The sequence below is a fragment of the Acomys minous genome (assembly GCF_964271855.1).
Source record: "Acomys minous genome assembly, chromosome: 4".
Lineage (NCBI taxonomy): Eukaryota > Metazoa > Chordata > Mammalia > Rodentia > Muridae > Acomys > Acomys minous.
In genome coordinates this window covers 107,297,791-107,320,222 of record NC_140486.1, presented here as the reverse complement: position 1 = coordinate 107,320,222, position 22,432 = coordinate 107,297,791, and the positions used below count along the sequence as shown (strand labels likewise).

The following is a 22,432-nucleotide window of genomic DNA, read 5'->3' as shown; positions in this document are numbered from 1 at the left end:
AGGTGTTACAGGTGGTTGTGAGCCACCATGTAGTTGCTGGGGAATTGAACCTGGGACCTTTGAAAGAGCAGACGGTGTTCTCAACCTCTAAGCCATCTCTCCAGCCCCTTCCATTTAGTTTTTGTGCTTCTTTGGTTTTTTTGTTTTGTTTTGTTTTGTTTTGTTTTGTTTTGTTCAAGACAGGGTTTCTCTGTATTATCTTGACTGTCCTGGACTCGATTTGTAGACCAGGCTGGCCTCAGACTCACAGCGATTCACCTGTCTCTGCCTCCCAAGTGCTGGGATTAAAGGTGTGCGCCACCATGCCTGGCTTTTGTGCTTCTTTGAGGTTTAGCACATCAGAGATGTGGACACAAGCACATGGGAAGTGGAAGAGGTCACGGTCGGGGATGCATAGCGATAAACAATCCCTTAACCCAGAGAGGGTTTTTAAAAAGTAACAGCTAAAAGGTCACACTGGATTTTACTTTTTAAGTCGTCAGAGAGAAAAGCCAAAGGCATCTATAGTTCTCTAATAGGGCCCAAATGTTACTTCAAAGGAAATAGATCAAACCATAAATAACGATTTACATAAGTAGGAAAGACCCAATATTACCTCTACCTTACCGTAGTCAACCAAAATGCTCCGTCTCCTATGTAAATTTCCTTGGTTCTCTATTTAACGTTTTCAATAATATATAACTTTATTGATTAGTTTAATCGATTATTGCTTTGTAGGTTGAGATGATGTTACATCTTTTCTTTTTGCATTTATTACTTATTCATTTGATTATTTTCATTTGTGCGCATGTGTGGGAGGTGGGGCAGGGCATGCGTACTGTGATCAGAGGACAAGTGTGGAAATCTGTCCTCTTCTGTCATGTGCATCCCAGGGATCAAATGAAGGTCTTCAGGCTTGGTGGCATGCGCCTTTACCCACAAACCCATCTCATCAGGCCCTATGGTGATGTTTTTTAAAAAAGAAATTTTAAGGCCAGAAGTGGTAGCGCATGCCTTTAATCCCAGCACTCAGGACGCAGAGGCAGACGGATTGCTGTGAGTTCAAGGCCAGCCTGGTCTACAAGGTGAGTCCAAAACAGCAAGGTTAACAGAGAGACCCTGTCTGGAAAAAAAAAATAGTTAAATAATTTCCCATAAGAATTGAATCCTTAAAAACACTTTTTATAAAGTGAAAAAGTAAGACACAGTACAACTTGAATATTCCAGACTGACCAAGTTTATTGATGTAGTGTCTTAAGAATATTGTGGACCCAAGTAGATGATAAAGTTAGTGTTTGGACTTGAGATTACTAATACTGTAGGTGTCTCCCTAGAACAGTAGATTCCTGTTCTACAGCCTGATTTCCGTGTCATGAAAAACTCAAGGCTTTTTAAGAATTCAGGGACTCCTTCAATCTAGAACCGTCTAGATTGATCCTCTGGGTGGTGGTAAGCAGGTGTGGAGCGTTAGCCATAGGTGTTCTTGATCTGACGTTCTGGCCAGTCTTTCCAAACACTGTGCTCTGTAGGAGAAACGGAAGTGAGTGAGATGTTGATAGTACCCCCTTGGAAAGAACACTCCAGAAGAAAGGCTGAGCCAACACTCTCAAGGCAAGTCACACCCTTGCTTTAAGGACCTGGTTGCCAAGCCCTTGAATTTGAACTGTTACAACATAGTTTGTTAAGAGTAGTAATTGTTGAAAGCTACTGTCGTTATTCAAAGGACTTAGGACAGGGTTTCCAGTAGTGTTATATGCAAACTAAATTAATTAACTAGTCTCTGGTTAGCTGAATTTCTACTGCTTGTTTCTAGTAGAGTTAAAAAGATAGGATGGCATATTTGGGTTAATATAAATAACTTGTGATTAGGAGGCAACACTGTATCTAAAGCATATGCTGTGAAGCTGTTATTTTTTTTAAACAAAATATCACTCAGGCCTTACATATGAAAGAGAGGGTAGGTGTATACCTTGAAAACTCCATTTAGACAGACATGATGTGTTTGACAAAAGCTGTTGGAATATATATAGAGTTAAAAGTTAGAAAAAGTCAAGTCGAATTAAAAAAAAGTTGAGATTTGAATTTATTCTCCAGGTGACTATTTGATCTTACTAAAAGCTATTCTATGTAATATATTTGTAACAACAACCAAAAGGGAATTGTTTATGGATTTAAAAGCGCAGTTTAATTAAGATTTCTGGTGAAGATTTGTTGGCATGGCTGAATGCCTTCATTTCCCCCTCTTCTCGTCCCTTCCTTCCTGTCCTATTTTTAAAATACCCTTTACAAATCTGGAACATTGTAAATTTATACTTTCATCAAAGCTACCAACATAAGTTTATTGAAACGAGGCTATTCTTCTTTGGGATGATAAACTTTATTGGAAATATTTAAAAATTCAAATAATATTAAACAGCTTTGTTTTAAATATTTGCCTTGTGGATATATTGCTTTCATACCCTTTATGTGAAACGGCTGTAAACTGACAGCAGGAAATAAAGACTGGCTACTCTACTTGGGTCTTGCCCCACCCGGAGCCTGTGTGTCTGCCTTTCCATCCCCCACCTCTGTGGGTTTGTTTTCATCAGTCCCTCCCACCCTCCTTCCAGCAGGGCCTCACTCCATAATCCATGCAGGCCTCTCCTCCTTCAGCTTCCTAGAATTACAAATGGATGCCACCATATCTTCTGCTATTAAGTGATTTTCCTGTAAGCAAGACCACTAGACAAAGAGAGCTAAATTTCAGTACCAGCCTGGCTGCGAACAATTTGACCATCAATAAGTAACTAGATCTGTTTGATCACCAGTTTCTTCTTTCTTTCTTTCTTACTTTTTTTTTTTTTTCTTTTGACCTCCAGTTTCTCGACTCCAATGCTTAGTGTACTAGTAAGGACCTTCAACATTTTTCTCCACTCGGGTGTTGTATTGTATTTGACTCTAATTTAAGGCCTGCCTATCCTTCAGGGGTTTTATGGAAAAGGTAAGAGGAAGCACAGGTTAAACTGTAAGGTGCTGCATGGGACTTCCAAAATTAATTCCACACATCTGTCTGGGTCCTCAGACAACGTCTCACCATTAGGCAAGTCCTTATACTAAATAAGGAAGAGGAACTTGTTAAAGTTAAAAAAGGAATCTATCTTCCATGAGGTAAGGCCAGCTGTACCTTCATAGTTGATGCAGCCGTTGGAGTCCTCCTGGCCAGCCAGCAGCGTTTCTACCTCTTCCTCCTTCATCTTTTCACCTGGCGAAACAAAACACCCCCAGTTTTAGGTATAAGATGAGAGAATAATTTCCAATTCCCACCGGAAGCGACAGGCCGCGGGCTTTGGAAACTCCGATTGCAGCCTTGGAGGATGAATGCCTGTTCTTATTTCCCAGGCCCTTAGGAGGCTTTCCAATAAACTGATTTTAGGGTGATGAATGGAACGAACATTATCTCTCAGGACCCCTCCACAACCCAGGGCAGCCACAGTGGTGTCCTTACTCAGTTCCAATACTTGGCTATTTCTTCACCCCCGCAAACTCACTGTCGTGGAGGCCAACAGAAGTCGTCACTGACTTTTGATTTTTTTTTCTTTCATTTCTTTGTAGCCTTTCCCCTATTTTGATCAGGACGTGGCTTTCCTGTCACGATCTTTCCTGTACAATTGGCCCTATTAAGCCCACGGAAATGGATTTTCTTACCCAGAGTGGCAAGGACGTGGCGGAGTTCAGCACCCATAACGGTGCCGTTGCCCTCCTTGTCAAAGACGCGCAGACCCTCAACGAAATCCTCATAGCCTCCCTGGTCCTTGTTGTTGGAGATTGCTTGCATCATGGGCAGAAACTGTTCAAACTCTATCTTCTTAGCATTCATCTCTGGAAAGAAATAGCGATGTGCAAACCTAGTAACCACCCTTAAACACCAGCTCTGAGCAAGCATTCATGAGAACCTTCACATAAGTTAAATCTCAGTTGATAAAACTGCCAAACTGGCAAAATGTATGATAACAGACAATAATATGCTCTCTGCAGCCCCAGGGCCGACACTCCCTAGCTCAACACTCTTACCTATGCAGCAGTGACAACTTTGCTAACCACATTATTATTAGTTTGTAAAGATAGCGTCTCCCAACTTGCCATGGAACTGAGGATGGCATTGAATTTCCTAGCCTCCTATGTCTACTTTGATAGGGCTGAGATTACAGGTGTGTACAACCCACATGTGGCTCAACTTTTCCCTCAAATTCTTCTGCTTCACAGGTCTATGTGTGGGTCTGAATGTGTGGGCGTGCACCGCAGATTCCCCGGTGCCTGCAGAGGATGAGTAAGGCTTTGCATCCCTTGGAACTGGGGTTACTGGTTGTGTGCCACCTGATGTGGGTACTGTGGACCTGACTTGGATCCTCTGCCAGAGGAATGAATGCCTTTAACTGCTGAGCTCTCTCTGCAGGCCCTTGGCTCAACTTTTCTAACCTCTTTGTACACTGTATTCTCAACTTTAAAATAGAAGCACTTTAAAGTCTTATTGTGAGATTTAATAAACCCAGTGCATGAAAAGGTTGTTAAACTGCTTGGGACTCATTGCTTATTTAATAAATTTTATTAGTACTATGATTTACTGTATCCCATAAGTACCAGGGAAGCAATATAAAAATTTGCATAATCATACAAACACAGCAAAACCATATTGAACTTTAACTACATATGACTTCATACCCGAGATTTTGTAGAGTCTTGGGTTTCTTTAAATTGGAAGTAATTTTTAAAAAGAAGCTCATGAGGAAAGTGTGTGTGTCAAATATTGTGCAATATCCTATCCCCTTCCTAATTCCAGGCCAGATATGCTAAGAGGGACTTTCTTCAGACTCCCTGATGAGATAAAGCTTATTCACAAAAAAGTGTAAAATAGACTACCCATATATATGTATATGTATATATATGCATATGTATATATGTTTGCATGTGTATACACATCTATCTATATATGTATATATGTTTGTATGTGTTTGTATATACATACATACACACACAGATAAAATTATATACTCCCCAAATAAAAAATGTTCCTCTTCTTTCACAGAAGGAAATCTAGCCTCTTTGGGTGCTTAGTAAATGAGCACTTCCTAATGATTCTGTTAATGAAGGGCGCTTCTCAGCGAGGTCATGACGTGTGGAGGTACCGCCTAGGCTGCATTCTGACATTAGTTCCCACACTATCATCTTTCTGCATAGTTTTATTGGTCATATTTTCAGAAAAGACAGGTTGGCTTACGTAGACATATGTTTTCTTGAAATCTGTTATTTCCCTCTAACTCCCATCTCTCTTAAAGAAGAGTCACCAGTTCATTTTTAGCCATCAGGAAAAGCACAAGAGTGTTTGTGCCCCCTCAGTTTTTTCTCCCCAAAGGCAAAGACAAGCAGCCCAATTTCTATTGAGAAGCCTTCCACTTTGTGTCTTTTTTGTTTAGAGTCACAGTTTTCCAATAGGTTATCATGCTTTGCCACAAGCCACTGGGATTAAAAGCAATTTCCTTGTTCCGGACTAATGACTGGGTTTCCATATGGAATGAGTGCCTTATGTACCTCACTGATTCTTGTTCCAGGACTTACCTGGGGACAGCATGCAGGTTTTGTTTTGAAGACTTTCATGTTTTTTTGATTGGAAATAGAAAATACTCATTAAGATGTGACTCTGCCTATCCTTAGTTTAAGATGGCTGAGGTCCTTTAAAATGGTCACTGAAGCAAAGCCAGAGCACATTGGCTAAAGTCGGCAGACGTGTCTCAGAACACTGCAACTTTATTTTCACACTTGTTTTTCAAAGAATCAGCGTTCTCTAGAAAAACATCATTATGGTTATTCATGGCTTTATATGAAGTGTGTTGTATTTTAGCTATACTCGATGTACTTGTCAAAATGAAAAAAATTGTTCAGGGCCAGAGGATCAGGATGTCTGCTGTGAGATTGTGTTTCCTAGAAATGACCAGGAGGGTTCAACTGTAAACCTCAACAGTATGGCTGCCTAACAGAACCTGTCCAAGGGCAAGATCAGACATGTCAACATGGATGCGGGAAATCTTCTGGGACCCCACTTCTAGATGAAAAACTAAGAAATACTGAGAGAGGGAGATTTCATCTTTCCCAGGCATGATTCCCTAATTAATTATGAAATACCAAGGGGTCAGCCCTGATATCATATCAAGCAAGGCTACACTGACCCAAAAAGATTGTGTGTGTGTGTGTGTATCCACATATATAAAAATAACAATAAAAGAAGTTTTAGAGTGTTCAAGAATTTTTAAAATGTACTTTAGTCTTTGAAGGTATGAACTCAGAAGAAGAAAATGTGCTTATATGCCGTTTCTCATTAGCCCTTGACTCAGACACGGTGCTGAGGGTGCTGGCCTCACCGTTACACGCCATTTCTCTTCTTTCGCGGGATATTTTACCGCACACTTTCAGGTCCTTAATGGAAGTTGACTCAGTTTTTTTGATGACAGAGCTGAGGTTTTCAAGCCCAGAGGGGCATGGCTGCTGCCACCAGGAGCAAACTGAACTCTATTGTGTGGGAGTCCCTCCCCAGTCTACACCGATCCTAGAGGAACCTACCTTCATTGCTAGGGTTCCCGAGAACCTTCTTGACCTCGGCATTGGTGGGATTTGTGCCCAGAGCCCGGAGGACGTCGCCCACCTGACTCAGAGTGATCTTGCACTCTCCTGTTCTGTCGAACAGGAGAAACGCCTCCTTGAATTCTGCAAAAAGCACAAGGCGTTCAGTCACCGGTGAGCACTGGCTTTTTATTTCCCGAAACCTTCTAATTAACCCCAAGTCCTTCAAGGATTCAGTTCACACTCCTCCCTGTTTTACAATTTCCGCCAACCACCTGCTTTCTTTCCTTCTATCAAAGGATCATTGGGAAACCCTTCTGGCGCTTAATGTGGGTAATTCATTTAAAGCAGCATTTCTAGTTTTTAAGCCGCATCATTATTGATGTGGAATTAATTTTTAATTGTGGAAATTGGAGCTCCCGGTGATAGTGATTCGTATTTCCTACACCTGTGAGGGAAGCGGGAGTCACTTAAAATATTCTAATGCCTTGAGAAAGCTTAAGAGTCTCCAAATAGGCCTTCTATTAATTGGCAATGTAAATGAAGTCTCAAGCAAGCAGATTGCCAGCTGGGGCTACGGTATGTGAGTTTAATCCAAACTTTCTAAGTTTGGAGAAAAATCTACCTTTGGGGCACAAGTTGTATAGGCTATCTTTTCAACTGGTCTCTTCCAGAAATAGATTATTTATTATTATTATTATTATTATTATTATTATTATTATTATTATTATTATTATATTTTTTATATTATGGAAGTTAGAAGTGTGAGGGAAGCCTGTAAGTTTTACAGTGCTGCTTAACCACCTCAAAGTTTGATTCAGAGAGGCTCCTACTATGGTTGATTCAGATGAAAAAAATTTTTTACATCAATTTTTGTGATATGTTCATGTAACGCTGATGTAGCCCTCAAATAATTCATATGACCAAACATGTTTATAACTTAATGATATATTTTAAAATGAACATTTGATGGAGATGTTTATAATTTCCATGCAGTTATAAGAAAAATAATGCAGAAAAATGCATTTTCTCTTCTGTCTAGTTTTTTCCAATGGAGCACTCTGTGGGGCCCTAGCATGTTATTGAAACTGGGATATTTGCACAGACAGACTGAGCTGCTTATGCATGTCCACATTTGTGTGTGTGTGTGTGTGTGTGTGTGTGTGTGTGTGTGTGTGTGTGTGCACTCATGGTGCATCTCAAAGTGCTGCCTTTTCTCCCTGCGATTGCTCTGCCGGGTGTTTTATGTCCTATAATTCTGTTTCGATTAAACTGCTTCGCCTTCATAATTATCCCCATAATCATTTAGAACTATGTAACACAAAGACTGGAAAGAGGGTTACAAATGGATTTAGGAACTAGCAAAGGCATTTTAACGGAAATAAGCTAAACTTAACTGAGAGAAAAATTCTGGAAAACCTACAAGTCCTGATGGTGATTTACTGGAGTTAGTGCCAATGGCCAATGACACTGGATCAATTGATGAACAAACTTTCGGAACTGGAAACACTGTTTTTAGGCTAGGGGCAGTCTCCAACGAAACTCGCTGTCTGAAAAGATGGCTCTGTCCCACATCCCATTAACCTATCTTCCTTTCTCAGTGCCTTTTAATCTAAGATTGGACAGGGTGCACATACGCAGTTAGCTATGGACCATGTTGCTATTCCCTATCAGATCCTATGTGATCTCACCATGATCTGCCCCAATCTGGAAAAAAAAAAATTGCTTGTCCCCTGTGGTTTCATGAGTCACATACTATTTTTCATCTTTCTAAAGGTCACGTGGAACTGGACTCCTCTTGCTGCTGGCTTCAGACGCCAGGCATGGTGCTCTGAGGACTCGCAGTCACACGGCTCACATGCTGGTGTAGAAATGGGATTTTTATGGCTGTAATGGAATCGCTTTGACATTATCTTTTGGTACATTAAAGGCAGAGCCTGGAGACATAATTCTTTTAATCCTGGACTTTTAGCCCAAGGCTTAGCAATTCTTTTCAAGGTTCCAGGACTTGTGGTGAACTGCTTCCCTGACTGGCTGCATAAACCACAGCTTACCATAGCCTTACCACACCCCTTTGTTGACGCATTGTTTGTGGTCTTTACTGAACCTCAAGAGCAGAGTGAAGTTGTCCCCACAGACAACAACAGTGCAGGCAAAGCTTAACGGGTTTTCCTATTTGACCTTTAAGACTGTGTCATCTGATCTTTTGCCCAGAACCCACAGTTTCTGAAATATCTAATGAGATTGATTATTCTTCACCTGCCATCTAATGGTGGTTTTGAAGACTTAAACATGGCCAGAGAGATTTAAAATTCAGACTTTAACATTTTATAACTTAAAAGTCAATTAATGTTTTTTTTTTAAAGTAGCCGCATGTAGCTGGTGGTCATGCTAACAGAGAGCACAAGACCTAAACCTTCAAATTGCTATAACTATCTCCACCTTTTCCCCTTTCCTTCAATCCAAATCAAATAGTATGAACACTGTTTGTCATTCATTAAGCAAGGAAGCAAGTTCAAGTGGTCTTGATTCATCCTGAAAGCATGGACTTTCTACTTAGTCTAATAAGTTTACATTTGTTTTTCTGACACAAAGCCAATGCACCAATGTTTACTCAATTCTGTGGCTAAAACCTGTTTTCAGTATTGGGCAATGAGTCTCACACTCAGCACTAAATGCATTTGTCTCAGCAAGGGGCTTTGAGTCTTTCATTGTTTGATTCAGCAATAGTTTGGCAGCCACGGTGGTATTGTAAATCAGAAATTATAGAGCACTGCATGGCTGGGGCTGATGATGTAGCTACATCACCAATTAAAAGTATATGTAAACAAATGAGAACCGTCATTTCCTTAAGACAAATCCTTTATAGTATATCTTTAAATGATGTTAAGTTATGCAATCATCTAAACATCAGTTCTCATCGTGACTCCTTTGGGGGTCAAAATTTCCTTTCATCGGAGTCACACATCAGATACCCTCTACATCAGATATTTACACTATGATTCATAACAGTAGCAAAATTACAGTTATGAAGTAACAACAAAAATACTTTTATGGTTGGGAGTCACCACAATGCGATACATTGTATTAAAGGAGGGTCACAGCATTAGGAAGGTTGAGAACCACTTACTTAAACTACACGAGGCCACCAACCATGGGAGTTTGTGTTATAGGAAATAACCTTTTGTTTTAAACTGATACCCAGACAGCACCATGGTTACCATGACCCTGGAAGAGACTGAACAATGTGGAAGCCTTTAGGTGGAGAACTGTTACTAATAACCCACAATTATTTTATTGTCTATTTTGTAATACAGTATACGTTCTTATGGCCAGTCACCTAACTTATATGACATCACATAACTAAACCGTTTCTGTCTCTCCTTTCTGTAAATACATTTTGCTTAGTTCATGTACATATTGTGATGATTTCCCCCCACATAACATTTCTCCTCTAAACTTCCTAATCTAAAAATTGAGATTGTTTAGGATACTGGGCCCTGTTGAATCCAAAGACACAAAGAGGACAAAGTTCAAGTGTTATGGAAGCTCTTTGAGATCTCTTCAATCTTGAAAGGTTTTGGACTCATTGATACTCTCAGTTCGTGAAAGGACTTTCTAGTCGCTTTGAATTCATGCGAGCTTATGATACTATTACTAATTCTTTGGTCATTGAGGAAGAAAAGACCTTTCACCTCTGCAGCTCCCTGTCAATATCTCTTAAAGAAGTGCTGGGCCAGGACCCGTCTCTGTCTATGAAGCCACAGAAACTGGACAGGCTTGATCATTAGGGAGGCTTTTATAGTCAGCTTTATTTTTCAGATTGAATGCTTCAGACTTGTCAGATCTCTCTCTCTCTCTCTCTCTCTCTCTCTCTCTCTCTCTCTCTCTCTCTCTCTCCCTCTCTCTCGGGTTTTGATTAGTAAATTAGATTTTTTAAAAAATGTGAATATATCATGTATGATCTTTCCTATTGTATCAAGTTTCATCTTCTTTAGAAATGAGTGGCTATGAGGACTTATTTATATTCTGTCTTTTATTGCCTTAGATCTTTGATTACTGACTATAACCAAGGGTTTCAGTTATACAGGTTTATATTTAGAGGGATTGAGAGCAATTTATATTTAGAATAGCAGCACCAGTGTGGTTAATTAGGCAGCACTTAGCTAGTCCCAAAGGAGCTGGCTTTCTCACTGGCTGCCTCAGTGAGTCTGCCCATACCAACGGCTACAGCTTTTAAACTTACCTTCCTGCTGTTCCTTAGAGAACTCGATCTGTTAGAAAGAAATTAATCTTAAGAAAATATCTTAACCAGAAAAGAGCATCCTGATTTATAGACGCATCCAGCTCCTTCCCTGAATTCTCTTCTAAACGAGCTCCCGAAATCGGCCCGTTTTTTTCTGAGTTCAGGCATGGTGTGGATACCAAGAGTTTGAGCCACAAAGTAGCATGCTATGGAGTTAAGGAGCATCTCAGAGACAGGCAGAGCTCTGTCTGAGGCAGAGAAGCTCAGATCACTTACCTGCAATCTGGTCAGCGCTGAAGGACTGCAGTCAGTGGCAAGGGAGAGAGAGAAACAAAGGTCTTTCAAATGCATTGACAGAAGGAGGGCTCTCTGTTCTGAGGCCTTTAGGAAACCCCATGTGGGTGGCATAGCACAGGAAGGCTGCGTGAGGGCAATTTTGAACCTAGGAGCATACAATCTACTGCAAAAGATAATTAGGAAATCTTTCCCCTATATGTTAATGATGTAAAGATATTAAAAAATGCTGAACTGAACACTTCCTAGAATGCCAAAGTGGTCTATATTTAGCATATGTCCGTCTGATAAGATATACATTTAAAACTGCAAATAAAATTGCATACAAAAACCACCTTAAGTCTTTCTGTTTAATTAACATATTTTTATATTAGTATAGGAAACTGAAGAATCAGATGCAGTTTGCTTAACTTCAGGTATCAGTTGTCATTTGGATTCTATTCTATTTAAAGCATACTATTTCACTATGTTTGCACTTTTTTCTTCTTCTTCTAAATTTAGATAAATCTTACGTGATATATCAAAAGGTGGTGAAGAGCGAACAACTGCTCTGGGGAGGAAGATGAATTTCTCCATCTGGTGCAATAGTTTGAAGTCCCTTCTTCTATCTTCATCATAGCTCGTGGAAACCGATATTAGGCTCCAAAAACCTTGTGCTAAATAGGCTCTGCCCTCCATCCTACTCCTTGTCTGCCTGTCTTCTCAGTGTGCTCCTGTTGCCCAACTATATCCTCCTGTAAGTGACATGTCATTTTCCTGTAGGACCCACCATGATGGAGTTCTGGGCTGCAGACCAGCAGTGGGGCTGAAGCGTTAACTGAAGGCAGCTCCGGTCCCTGAGTGGAGTCTCGCTTCTCTGTGGCTTCCTTTTATTTCTGGGCAAACTGACCTCATACGTAGCATCAGATTTCACGGGGCCAGTTGTCCCTCCTCCTGGAGAAGTTCCTTAGCTTTCTTAGGGCAAAGAGAAAGAGGGACATGTACCCTAGGGCTATATTTAGAAAACGAGCATCTAGAAGTGAACAGCCCTGGTGGGACCGAAGCCTGTCAGTACTTTTATGGTCTCTGTCTCTGAGATGTTCGCCGCGACATCTTCCTTAAGATGTTTCTCTGCTCGTGGAAAACTTGGGATTCACCTAGCCTCCGGCTTCCGATGGATAATTATGGACTTTACGAGTGTCTAGTCAGCAAGTCTGGGTATTAACAGAGCCTCTTGGATGCAACTGGGTTGAGGTTTCAAATCGTAACTGGTATAGGGAAGCAACACTCCCCAAAGCTCTGCCCCTTATGGCAAAGTTCTGAGGTCCTGAAAAGGCATTGCATCCTCTGTGTATCTCATAGGATACACCCACACAGCAATCCGACCAGGCTCCCAAGTCTCCATTAAAGACTATGCTTTTGCAAGCAGTATTTGCAGGAGTATAATCTAAGCAAAAAAGTGGTTTGGGGTTCTGCTTTCTACCTTTCTCCTTCATCTCCTGACATTAGGTTTGACTATGTCCGTCCACCCCGATTTTCTTTTTAGAGATTGACTATTCATGCATTTTTATTTCGGAAATTCTTAGCAAGCGAGAAAACCGACACATCAGTTTCCTATTCTTTTTTCGTTCCTAGATTCTTACCAAAATCAAGTTGCCCTTTCCAACACTTTGTGGCTTAGTCTGCAGACCGAGAGTAAAGTAACCTAAAGTGGAGCTCAGGGGTGCTAAGTAGTACTTCCGCGTTTCACAGGCGCTTAGGGGAGTTGCCGGCAATGGGCTTTTATAGCGGCTTATCTGAGAATGGGGAAGCTAGAATGAAAGTCTTTGGGAAAAGAGCAGGCCCGGTGTGTTCACTGGAGTTCAGACACGACGGTTACCGCTCTCCACACATCTCAAGTAGCTCAAGGGAATAAAGGAAGTGTGAGACGAATTGTGACTTCTGCAACTGTCCTTAAGGTAGACGTTCATAAAAAGCATGAAGTGTGTCCTGCTAGGAAGATGAATATTTTGAACTTATCCTCTTTCTATTCCAGAAGAAAGAAACAGCTAAACACATACCACTTCTTCAAAAATATGTAACTAGGTGCACATACGAAAATACCACAGGGTGTGTAATAAAATAAATGTATAAAAAATAAACAAATAAATCCAGAACTTGAAGAAAAAAAAAAAAAGAAAATACCACAGTGATACTCTTTATTCTGCATAATTATTAGATGCTGATAAAAATGTTAAAAATATCTATCACTTTTGGACCAAAGTTTACAACTGTGTAAAAAAAACCCTTACAAGATCTTGAGTCTCCAAATGAAGAATGATAAAATATTTTTAAGTTAGTAGCACCTACGTAAATATGTCTTTTTTTAAACCAGACTGATATTTTTAAAAGTTACTGCAGAATGATAGTTAACAGAAAAATTAATACTGCTTTGAGTCAGTAAATGAACCTTTGTAATTATATTTTTGTATTTGTAGCACTAAATTCGATGTAATTGTATCTATGTATTTGTGCCACTAAATCCAAATTGTCTAATTATTATTGAGAGTTAGTATACATCTTTAGTGAGGTTAATAACTAAATATTACCTCAGAGTTGCACATAATGATAATATTTGTAGTTTGTCTTTTTCAGATGGAAAAAATGTGGCCTTACATACATATGAAACAAGGTCAGTTTGTATAAAAACTTGTGGGAAAACTGGGAAGTCAGCACAAACCTTAAACTTATTTGCTTTATTTATGAATAAGCTTTTAAAAAACCAGTCAGCTATTATACTAAGGTTTGTTGTTACTATTAAAATAGAAGCTGTAAAGTGGTAGAAAACAGTTAAATTATTTCACCCTAGTTTTCCCCTATATCTTTATCATATCAACAATAAAATTTTAGATTAAAAAAAAAACTACTGAAAAACAAAATATAAACTTAAATGTATTAATTGACACAAGAAAGAATAAACCATAGTTAAGTCCAGAGAGGGAAATAAACTTTAAATGTTAGATTGATCTTATATGCTGAAGAATAAGTGAGAAATGCAACCTATCTCTCCTGCCCACTTTCAGAACGACAAACTCCTTGCTATAGGAGGAGGTATCGTCAGCTCTTGCAGCAAATGCATGTTCTGGTTACACAGAGATCGTAGATTGGTGTGTTTCATGGCTGGCTGTAAGTCTTTTCTGTCTGGCATGCAGCCCACTGTGCTCTCCTCCTGTCATGTTAGACAATCTCCTCAGCTTTGGTAAGACCCACCTCCCCCTTTCCCAAAGAATGCTTCCTTCCCTGTGTGTCACCTGGCTCCCTTTCCCCACAGCAAACTAGTCAGCCTTCCTGCTGAATCCCTGGATGTGAATCCAGATGTGTTTTAACACTACATCTCTCCCCAGAGCATTTGCCTTGCACTTAGTCTGTCACTGCTCTGTAGGTACCACCACCACGCCCCGCCCCCATCCACCAGGTGCTTAGTAAGTAAACTTGGCATTTAATTAAAGCCGCTAGACTGTTCAGACTCAGAAATCCAGGGTGCTATGGATGTAGACCCAAGTTCTCCTTCCCAATAGAAGTTTCTCCTTTAGAGTACTGTATCCTCAGAGGTCAGAAACTTTATCTGTTCTTTTAAAAAGTTTACATTTCAGAAAAAGATACGTATATTCTAGTCAGCATCTCCAGCACCTGGAACTGGCCAGCACAAAATAGGCACACTCATTTAAAGCTTGTTAATATTTGTATGTCTAGCATTTCCCTTTAGATTTTATACAAATTAGACCAGAGTTCTAATTTGTCAATCTTTCAACTTCTTTGTAAAGACATCGTGATTATCTTAACCTACGTCTTTATCTTACACGGTGAGTAAAAGGCCAAGATCCACAGCGCTATGACTCCTCCATTTGCATTTGGTGCTGAGTTTAGGTAAGTAGCAATGTGTAAGACACGTGCTACTAAGAAGAATTTTTCCTGTGGTGATGATAGACTTTTCCACTTTGAGAATCATCTTTCTTGCTCGTAATCACGGTGGTTGGGGCACTGACTACAGACACATTTTTGGGCGTCCAGAAGGAATTGCTTTATGGGTCAAAATATTGCAATGCAGTTAAACAAAATGTAGAATTGATATATGTTAAATTTTAGTATCTTCAAAGAAGAAGAGCTTTAATTAAAGACAGTGTGGGAAATGTATGGTATTGAATACTAAGGAATGCCCTAAGAAGGCACATGGACTACAATGATCAAAGATCTTCCTATTTCAGGGGATGAGCAGCTGCCAATAGTGGCACTAAGAAAAGAAACTGCTGTAACCGAGCCAGTTTCCAATCAAGAGAACATTGCTGGATATTCTCCGCCTTCTTGCCTTGCAGAGCGATCAGAGTTAGATATATATAAAACTTTAAGAAAATAATTAAACTAATTGCAGAGGTGTTTTATTTTAGCATCTACTATAAAAGGCCATGAGAAGTAATATTTGAAACCCTTAGATTGGTCTGCCCCATTATAAGTCACTTAATGTTATAGGAAAGAAATGTCTCTCCTTACACTTCTCAACTCAATAAAAGAGCATTTAGGAAGCTTATTAAAATGCTATAATATTATATGAAATGAGAGCAATGGGAACATGGCCTAAGAGCCATGGTACCTTGGGTACATTGATCTGAGAGAGACTGGCCTGGTAAGGCTATGGTCAGCAGGCCTAGACCGGTCATCTGAATTCTGTCACCCGAGCACAAAACTGTACAGTTAAAAATAGCTCGGATCACATCTGCAGGAGCCAGTAGAGACCTAAGCGAATTTTGATACAAGTTACAAAATGTGATCCAAGTTCTATTCCTTTCCAGTTTTCTCTCTTATCTTTTCAGTTAATAATTGAGAAATAAATTTACAATTTTTTGAGAGCTGTATCTTTTTTTGTACATTTACTTATTTGCATGTCATTTCTTAAATATTAAAAATATGTTTTTATTCCTTCCCTTTTAAATTTTATGATGTAAGCAATTAAAAAGTATTGTACATGCTAAGAAATCATAATTATGTTTTTCCCCACTTGTCTAGAGTAACAGTTCCTTTTGGGACAGCTATGATAAATGAATACTATATTCTTTTAGAGACTTTGATAGAATACATGGATGTCCTATTCTGGATGTCATGACAAATCATGTGCATTTTGATTTAAATAACTTCTCTAGATTATTTTTTCCAGATTACACGATAAAATTTTGTGTGATATCTTGGGTTGCTTACAGGCCTAATATATTTTGAATTTTCCATCCTTTCTTTACATGTCTATACTGTAGGACCTACCTCAACTTACTTTCTGGAAAAGGACAAAATATCTGAAAAACCCAGTTGCTATTATGATAATCATGGCAATATTGAAAGTTTTATTAAAGTTTTATGAGCAGGAGATATTATACTGTTGGGTGCTTGGTAGTTAAGAACCAGCTCACTCTCAAAGACAGAAGGAAAAATGCCTGTGCTGGGGAAAACCTGCCCTCCCCAGCCTCAAGCCACGATTACTAGTTTCTGACTAGAGCAATTGGCTTTATCACCCACATGATTTAAAACTTAACTAGTATATTCTGCAGCCATTGATACTTTCACACTGTAGGTTTTGCTGTCAAGATTCTGGTTTGGGGCGGAAAAACGAACTAGAAACACTGATGAAGAAGTAAAGTTGAGAATATCCTATATTCATACGAAAGGCGTTTCAGTCCGAAGAAGAAGAAAGTGCTCTCTCAGCAGACTAAATATAACGCTCTCCACAATTCCCGTGAGTCAGATGGCGCTTAATGCTGCACAGTTATGGAACAACTTGTGAAGACAGCGTGCTAGGGGCTTCATGTGCAGCCCTTGAAATGCCAAGGGCTCGGCTTGCACAGGTTTACTTTTCTTTAAATGAAAAGCAGTGTCCACTTTTTAGTTGGTGAAGACATCTCTTTCTTTGCAAGCTGTGCTATAATTTGCAAAGACCCTTTTCAGTTACACACACCTCAAACTGTCACCACGGGGAGGCTTACAAAATACCCTCCTGTGTTTTCCACTTCTCTTGCACAGGCTTCGTTCTCTCACAGTATAGACAAGGAAAGGACTAAAGACATTATTGACACTGACTCATGGGCTTAAATATTGTTTTTTTTTTTTTTATTTCTTCCCCAAGATATATTGTTTTCACGCATTTTTTTTTTAAAATTAGAGATTGGCTGTATGTGTTTACCTCGTGCTTTCCCCTCAAATGATGTTAAGGCTAATATTTAATTGCATTGTATATGTGACATTGCATTTCTGCTTGTCACTACAAAGAATGCTAGTTAAATTAGCATGTTTATTTACAAGCAAATAGAGGTCTCTTCTCAGAAGATCAACTTGATGATGGCAGCTTTAAAGATTAGATTTGGTATGCCAGAGTGTTTAATAAGACAAAGCAACAATTGTTTTAAAATTCAACACTCTAGTACACGTGGAAGTATTTTTATATCCATTTCGGTTTATAACTTTTCACAGGAAGTTGGGGCAACGTGAACAAGACTTCTTTGAAGTGCCTGAAATTTCATCCTCCGTCTATAAAAAAGAATGCCTGACTCCACAACAGCAGGTGGTAGGAGAAGCTGCGGAAAACTGGAGACTCCACAGAACTGCTAAGGTCAGTCTTGCAGAGCCCGCTCTGCAGCGGGTCTCTCACGCCCTCTCCTGGCTGCGTAGGACTGTGCAGGATAATAAATATAGCTCTAGGCCTGCCGCACCCGCTCTGCTCCCCAACACCTCCTTTTGTGTTCCAACTAAAAGCAGCGAATTTTAGAAAACAGAGGTAGCTGAATGTTCCACAAAGTTTATTATAGATTTACCCTGGTGGTTAAGTCTTAGGAGAACCACTTAGGTAGTGATTTGATGATGGGCCTCATTGTGGGCTCAGTTTCCTCCTTGGGACATCCAACTTACTCATTAAATTGAACATTTAAGTCTTTCCAAGTCCTTGGTCAGTTACTGTTTGGAGATTCGTATTTGGTAGAATTTCTGTCAATGCATTCGTTACCATTACTGTTTTTGTGATATTGCCTGCAGTATCTAGTCAGGAATGACCGGATTGTGGCATAAATACAATGCAAATTAAAATTTAAGCAGCACATTTTGAGATACGACAAAAGTCTCCACCTCACAGCAATCCTGGCTTATTGGCCAACACATGCACCATGCAAAAAATTCACCATGCAAAACAATATTAAAGATCTCTTACAACCCTGGCACGTGGTGCTCTCAGTACTTATTTGCTTTTACCATTTTTCTTGGTTGCAACTAATATTCTTTTTTTTTTATTTACACCCACAATGATAATGGTGGTTCTAATTCCTATGTGATCCAGAGAGGCAGTGTTATTCTAGGCCTGGGGATTTGTCCCTGGAAATACCAGTTCTCTAAAGGGAAAGAGAGCTGAGACCTACCAAGAACAGTAATATTAATGTTCAAATGTCAGTGGAACCTGGTGAAAACCACCACTCACAAAAATGTCTATAGGCATAGGACATCAGGTGGGCATTTGCGCAGAGGCTCAGAGTTTTATGTCAGGAAGAACTGAAGAAGCATTCTAAATAAATAGCTAACAAACCAGAAAGTCAGATTGAAAAAGCACAGTTAAGCCAACTAATAAAAATATCCACGATTGTTCAGAGTTTATGGAGAATTGAATATGTAGCTATTAAATGTGGTATATATTACAGTGGACCATGGTCTTGGGAAAAGTTCTGAGGAATGAATTTAATTACTGCTGTGTCTTACTCCAGCTTTGCCCACAGTTTAAAGGATAGTTAGATTTCTAATCTTACAGGATTTATGAAATAAATCTTTTTTTTTCAAGACAGGGTTTCTCTGTGTAGTCCTGGCTGTCCTGGCCTCACTTTGTAGACTCACATCAATCTACCTGCCTTTGCCTCCAGAGTACTGGGATTAAAGGTGTGCGCCACTACTCCAGGCAAAATAAATCTTATAGTCCAGTTAAGTTCTGTTCCTTACAGACTTTTCAGAAAGTTAATGAATATGTATATGGATATGTTCATCTTCTCTGCTTGAAAAAATTTGTAACTTATATGAGGAAATACATGTAGAAACATCAAGTGATTAAAAGCATCACATAGGAAATGCCGTAATGGACCTTCTAATTTGCCCTGTTACCTACTGGGGTAAAATGAAATATTATAAAGCACTCAAGTCCCATGCTATTCCTTGGCTTTGCTAAAGCACTTCCAAATATGTACTGACTTCATATTGGTGAGAGAAAAATCATTGAAGGAATTTGCATTCCTTTACATAAATGAGACAGCGTCAGGTCCTTCCTTTCTCTCTCTGTCCATTAGGAATGGTCCTCTTGGAGGAAGCAGAAGGTTTCTTCCATTTCTTCAAGATTTATTTGACGTGTGTGTGTATGTGTGTGTGTGTGTGTGTGTGTTCCTCCTCCAAATATAGTCTATCTCTTGTTTTGCAATGAAAAAACTGAAAGTGGGGCATATTGCATTCATATAAGCCAGAGGACTTTCTAAATTTTTCTTGACTGTACCAGCAAAAATGGAAGGCTAAAGCAGTGTCAGGATTCAGAGACCCATGTTTCTTGTCTGATGTCTGGGAAAGTGATCTTCTTAGTCCCTGCATTAAAAAACTGATATTAATGGAAGCTTATCCATTCCCTTTCTCATGCATTATTTCTCTGGGTAGAAAAAAACCTGCTTTCATTAGCTGGATACTGCTTTTTTGTTGTTGTTGCTGTTTTATTTTGTTTCGCTTGTTAGTTTCTTTTTCTTAAGACAGCACATTTTCTTTCCTTTTGGAAGCTTAGCCCAGAAATACAGGGATGATATTGTCTTATGAATCACAACAAATATATGAAAAACGCCTTTGACACTGAGTTATAGTCCTAAGGCCATTAAAGAGTGGAGCACTAGAGAATCAAGGAGGACTATGGGGGTTGTAGTCACACTTGCACAATGAAGTCAGTGTGCATCTGTAAAGACGTCAACTGTGGTTGCTGAGGACAAAAGATTTGGTTTCTTCTTAAGGAGCTAGCCGTATGCTTCTTGTCCTCAAAGCCAAACATTTTCAGAAGGTCCAAAATGCATTTTTCTAAACGACCATCCATTAGTAATGCTATATCCTGTGACCAACTATGTTTTTTCAAATATAACTTAAGGTGCAGACAGAGATTAAACATTTGTGATATTCTTGTGGTTTTGAAACAAGTTCCATTTCATATTTAACTGGACTGTTATAAAAATCACAACTATATTTGATTTCATCGCATAAACCCAAGTGCGTTCTGATTCAGGATTACTTTAGAAGTCTTTAAACTGCCATGATTATATCAAGATAGTCAATGGAGTGTTTGTGTGTAGGTCAGCACTGCTGCTTTCTTATGCAGAGTTAAGCTGGAAACTTCAGATGTACTACGTACGTACAGGATCCTTGGCTTGCACGGAGGGCTCACCTCATGAGCACTTTGACTCTGTACTTTTCCATATAAGGCAGGGTTCCTTAGAGGAAGCTTTTCAGCCTGCCATGTGGACCAACCTAAGCCCAGTTAACCAGGAGACAGTGCATAGATAGCTACCACACCGCCAAGAGGTGACAGACAGGGACAGGGACATGCATTCGTCAATTCCCAAAAGCAGGTCATCTTTTCCGAAGCTGAAAACTTGGTTCACAGCAAAGTGGTCACACACAAAAAATCAGTCACATTCCCCTTAGTTCAAGATCAGTATGGAAAAGTCTCAACACACATCAGCAGCTGTAGAGATGATATACGTATAAACATACGATATATATTGTATTAGTTTTACTTAGAAGGTGCTCACAAATTCTGAATTAAGTGCTCCATATAAACAAACACGATGATAGTTGTAGTCACTGAAGTACCAGAGTGTGCAATTTTCTGCACTGAGAATCTCCCTGAGTCTTGTATGACATTTTATTAAGCAAATTAGAAGAGGGAATTAACTTGAAGTGCAAAGAAAAAAATATTTTTTTTTCCAGATGAAATAAAACAGCTGCCAAATAGATGTGTCCAAGACAACTGGGTTAGAAGCTGTCTTTAAGTCTCTGGAAAATAGCAGAGGCTAAACGTTTTTTATGATACAGTTTTAGAATCAGAGATCTAATTTCCACGGAGATTTTCTTTTAAAGTCCACTCTAACTATTTGTAAAGATTTGTGTATTTCCCCTAAAGTTGCACTTTGGCAACTTCAGGGGAAAAATGGAAAACAGAACCAGCTAAGATTGACCCACAAGAGCGAGCACAGAGCTCATATGTAATACCCTCTCTTATTAGTGTCACTGGAATTGTATAGAAGATTCCCGGCTTCCGAAGCACACCGGTTCACTTAGTAACGCCATTCCTTTTAATGGAAAATAGAACTCTGCACAAATTCCTTGAGTGTTTAGTTCTTTAGTGTTGAAAGATGTTTCAGTGACCAAAACAATTCACCTGTTCAGTTTACCTTAATAGCAGACAGATCAATTTTTTCTTCTTTCTTGGCTGGGGCGGGGGCCGGGGCCGGGGCTGGAGCCGGGGCGGCAGCTGCAGCGGGCTTCTTGACGTCTTTCTTTGGTGCCATTTGGATGAAAAGGATGGGTTAATAAAAAGAAAGCTCTCCTGCAGAGGAAACCTGTCAAAGTGACACTTGGAAGAGCAGTGGTGGCTCGCTTGACCTGCAGCCCAGCGTCTGGAGGGTGGACCCGGGGTGTTGAATGGTATAAGGGCATGCATATATATTTCACTTAGTGCCTAACAGAACCTTGACACACGCTGTTGGATTGGACGGTTCGCTTGTCCAGGGGGGTGGCATTCCGGCTCAGACTATAAATGGAATCTAAAGGGTCAGGGCTTCCTCAAGTTTTTTAAACGCCTCTTGCTCCCCCCGCCCTTCTTCTCTACCTCCCGTCTATAAAGGAGAAAGAAGGCTAACAAAGCCAGCCGCAGATGGTTTGGCGACAGCAGGTGGATGTACCTTTTTCTTCATAGAATTACAGTCCTGTTGAAGCTGTAAATCTTTTTTTTTTTTTCCAACTTAAGAAACTTTACCGGATTCAGTTTCAACTTGGAATTTTGGCAGAGGCCGTTACCAACTTTCATCCAGCTTCTTCCCCGCTCCTGCCCCTCCCTCCTTGGCCATGATTTGCAAGAAAATGTTGGTCAGCAGAGAGGTCATTGGTAGTGTTCAAAAATAAAAAGCAGACGTATAAGGAAACTCCATCAAGTCTTAAAGTGGTTTCCTTTCTAGGGAGTATAGTCTCTGCCTCCTTTTGCACCCCTCTCTGTGTGTCCGTGTCTACCCTAAAGAAAAATAATTTAAAAATTATTTTTAATAATATGATTTT

At 39.7% G+C, this 22,432-nt stretch overlaps 1 protein-coding gene across 2 annotated transcripts; it reads right to left on the bottom strand.

The window, feature by feature from the left end:
- Positions 1–1,198: 1,198 nt before the first annotated feature.
- On the bottom strand, positions 1,199–21,827 carry MYL1 (myosin light chain 1). Of its 2 annotated transcripts, none has more exons than XM_084779876.1 (7): positions 21,553–21,827; positions 10,817–10,844; positions 6,571–6,714; positions 3,664–3,837; positions 3,143–3,220; positions 1,949–1,991; positions 1,199–1,502 (listed from the first exon to the last, which is right to left on the bottom strand). In XM_084779876.1, the coding sequence occupies exons 1-6, from the start codon at positions 21,667–21,669 to the stop codon at positions 1,963–1,965; spliced, it is 570 nt and encodes a 189-aa protein (XP_084636002.1). In that variant the 5' UTR covers positions 21,670–21,827; the 3' UTR covers positions 1,199–1,502; positions 1,949–1,962. The 2 variants fall into 2 exon arrangements, with proteins under 2 accessions (XP_084636002.1, XP_084636003.1); XM_084779877.1 differs by lacking the exons at positions 10,817–10,844; positions 21,553–21,827 and adding exons at positions 11,093–11,117; positions 11,880–12,012.
- Positions 21,828–22,432: the final 605 nt, after the last annotated feature.

What these genes read in the sequence shown, in the direction of transcription:
- MYL1 (XM_084779876.1), bottom strand. Translation starts at nt 21,669, where the DNA reads ATGGCACCAAAGAAAGACGTCAAGAAGCCCGCTGCAGCTGCCGCCCCG. An exon ending in CTCTAAGGAACAGCAGGAAG is followed by an intron (nt 6,715 to 10,816) that starts GTAAGTTTAAAA and finishes TGCTTTTTGCAG; the next exon opens with AATTCAAGGAGGCGTTTCTC. An exon ending in CGGCTGCATCAACTATGAAG is followed by an intron (nt 1,992 to 3,142) that starts GTACAGCTGGCC and finishes ATATTCCAACAG; the next exon opens with CTTTTGTCAAACACATCATG.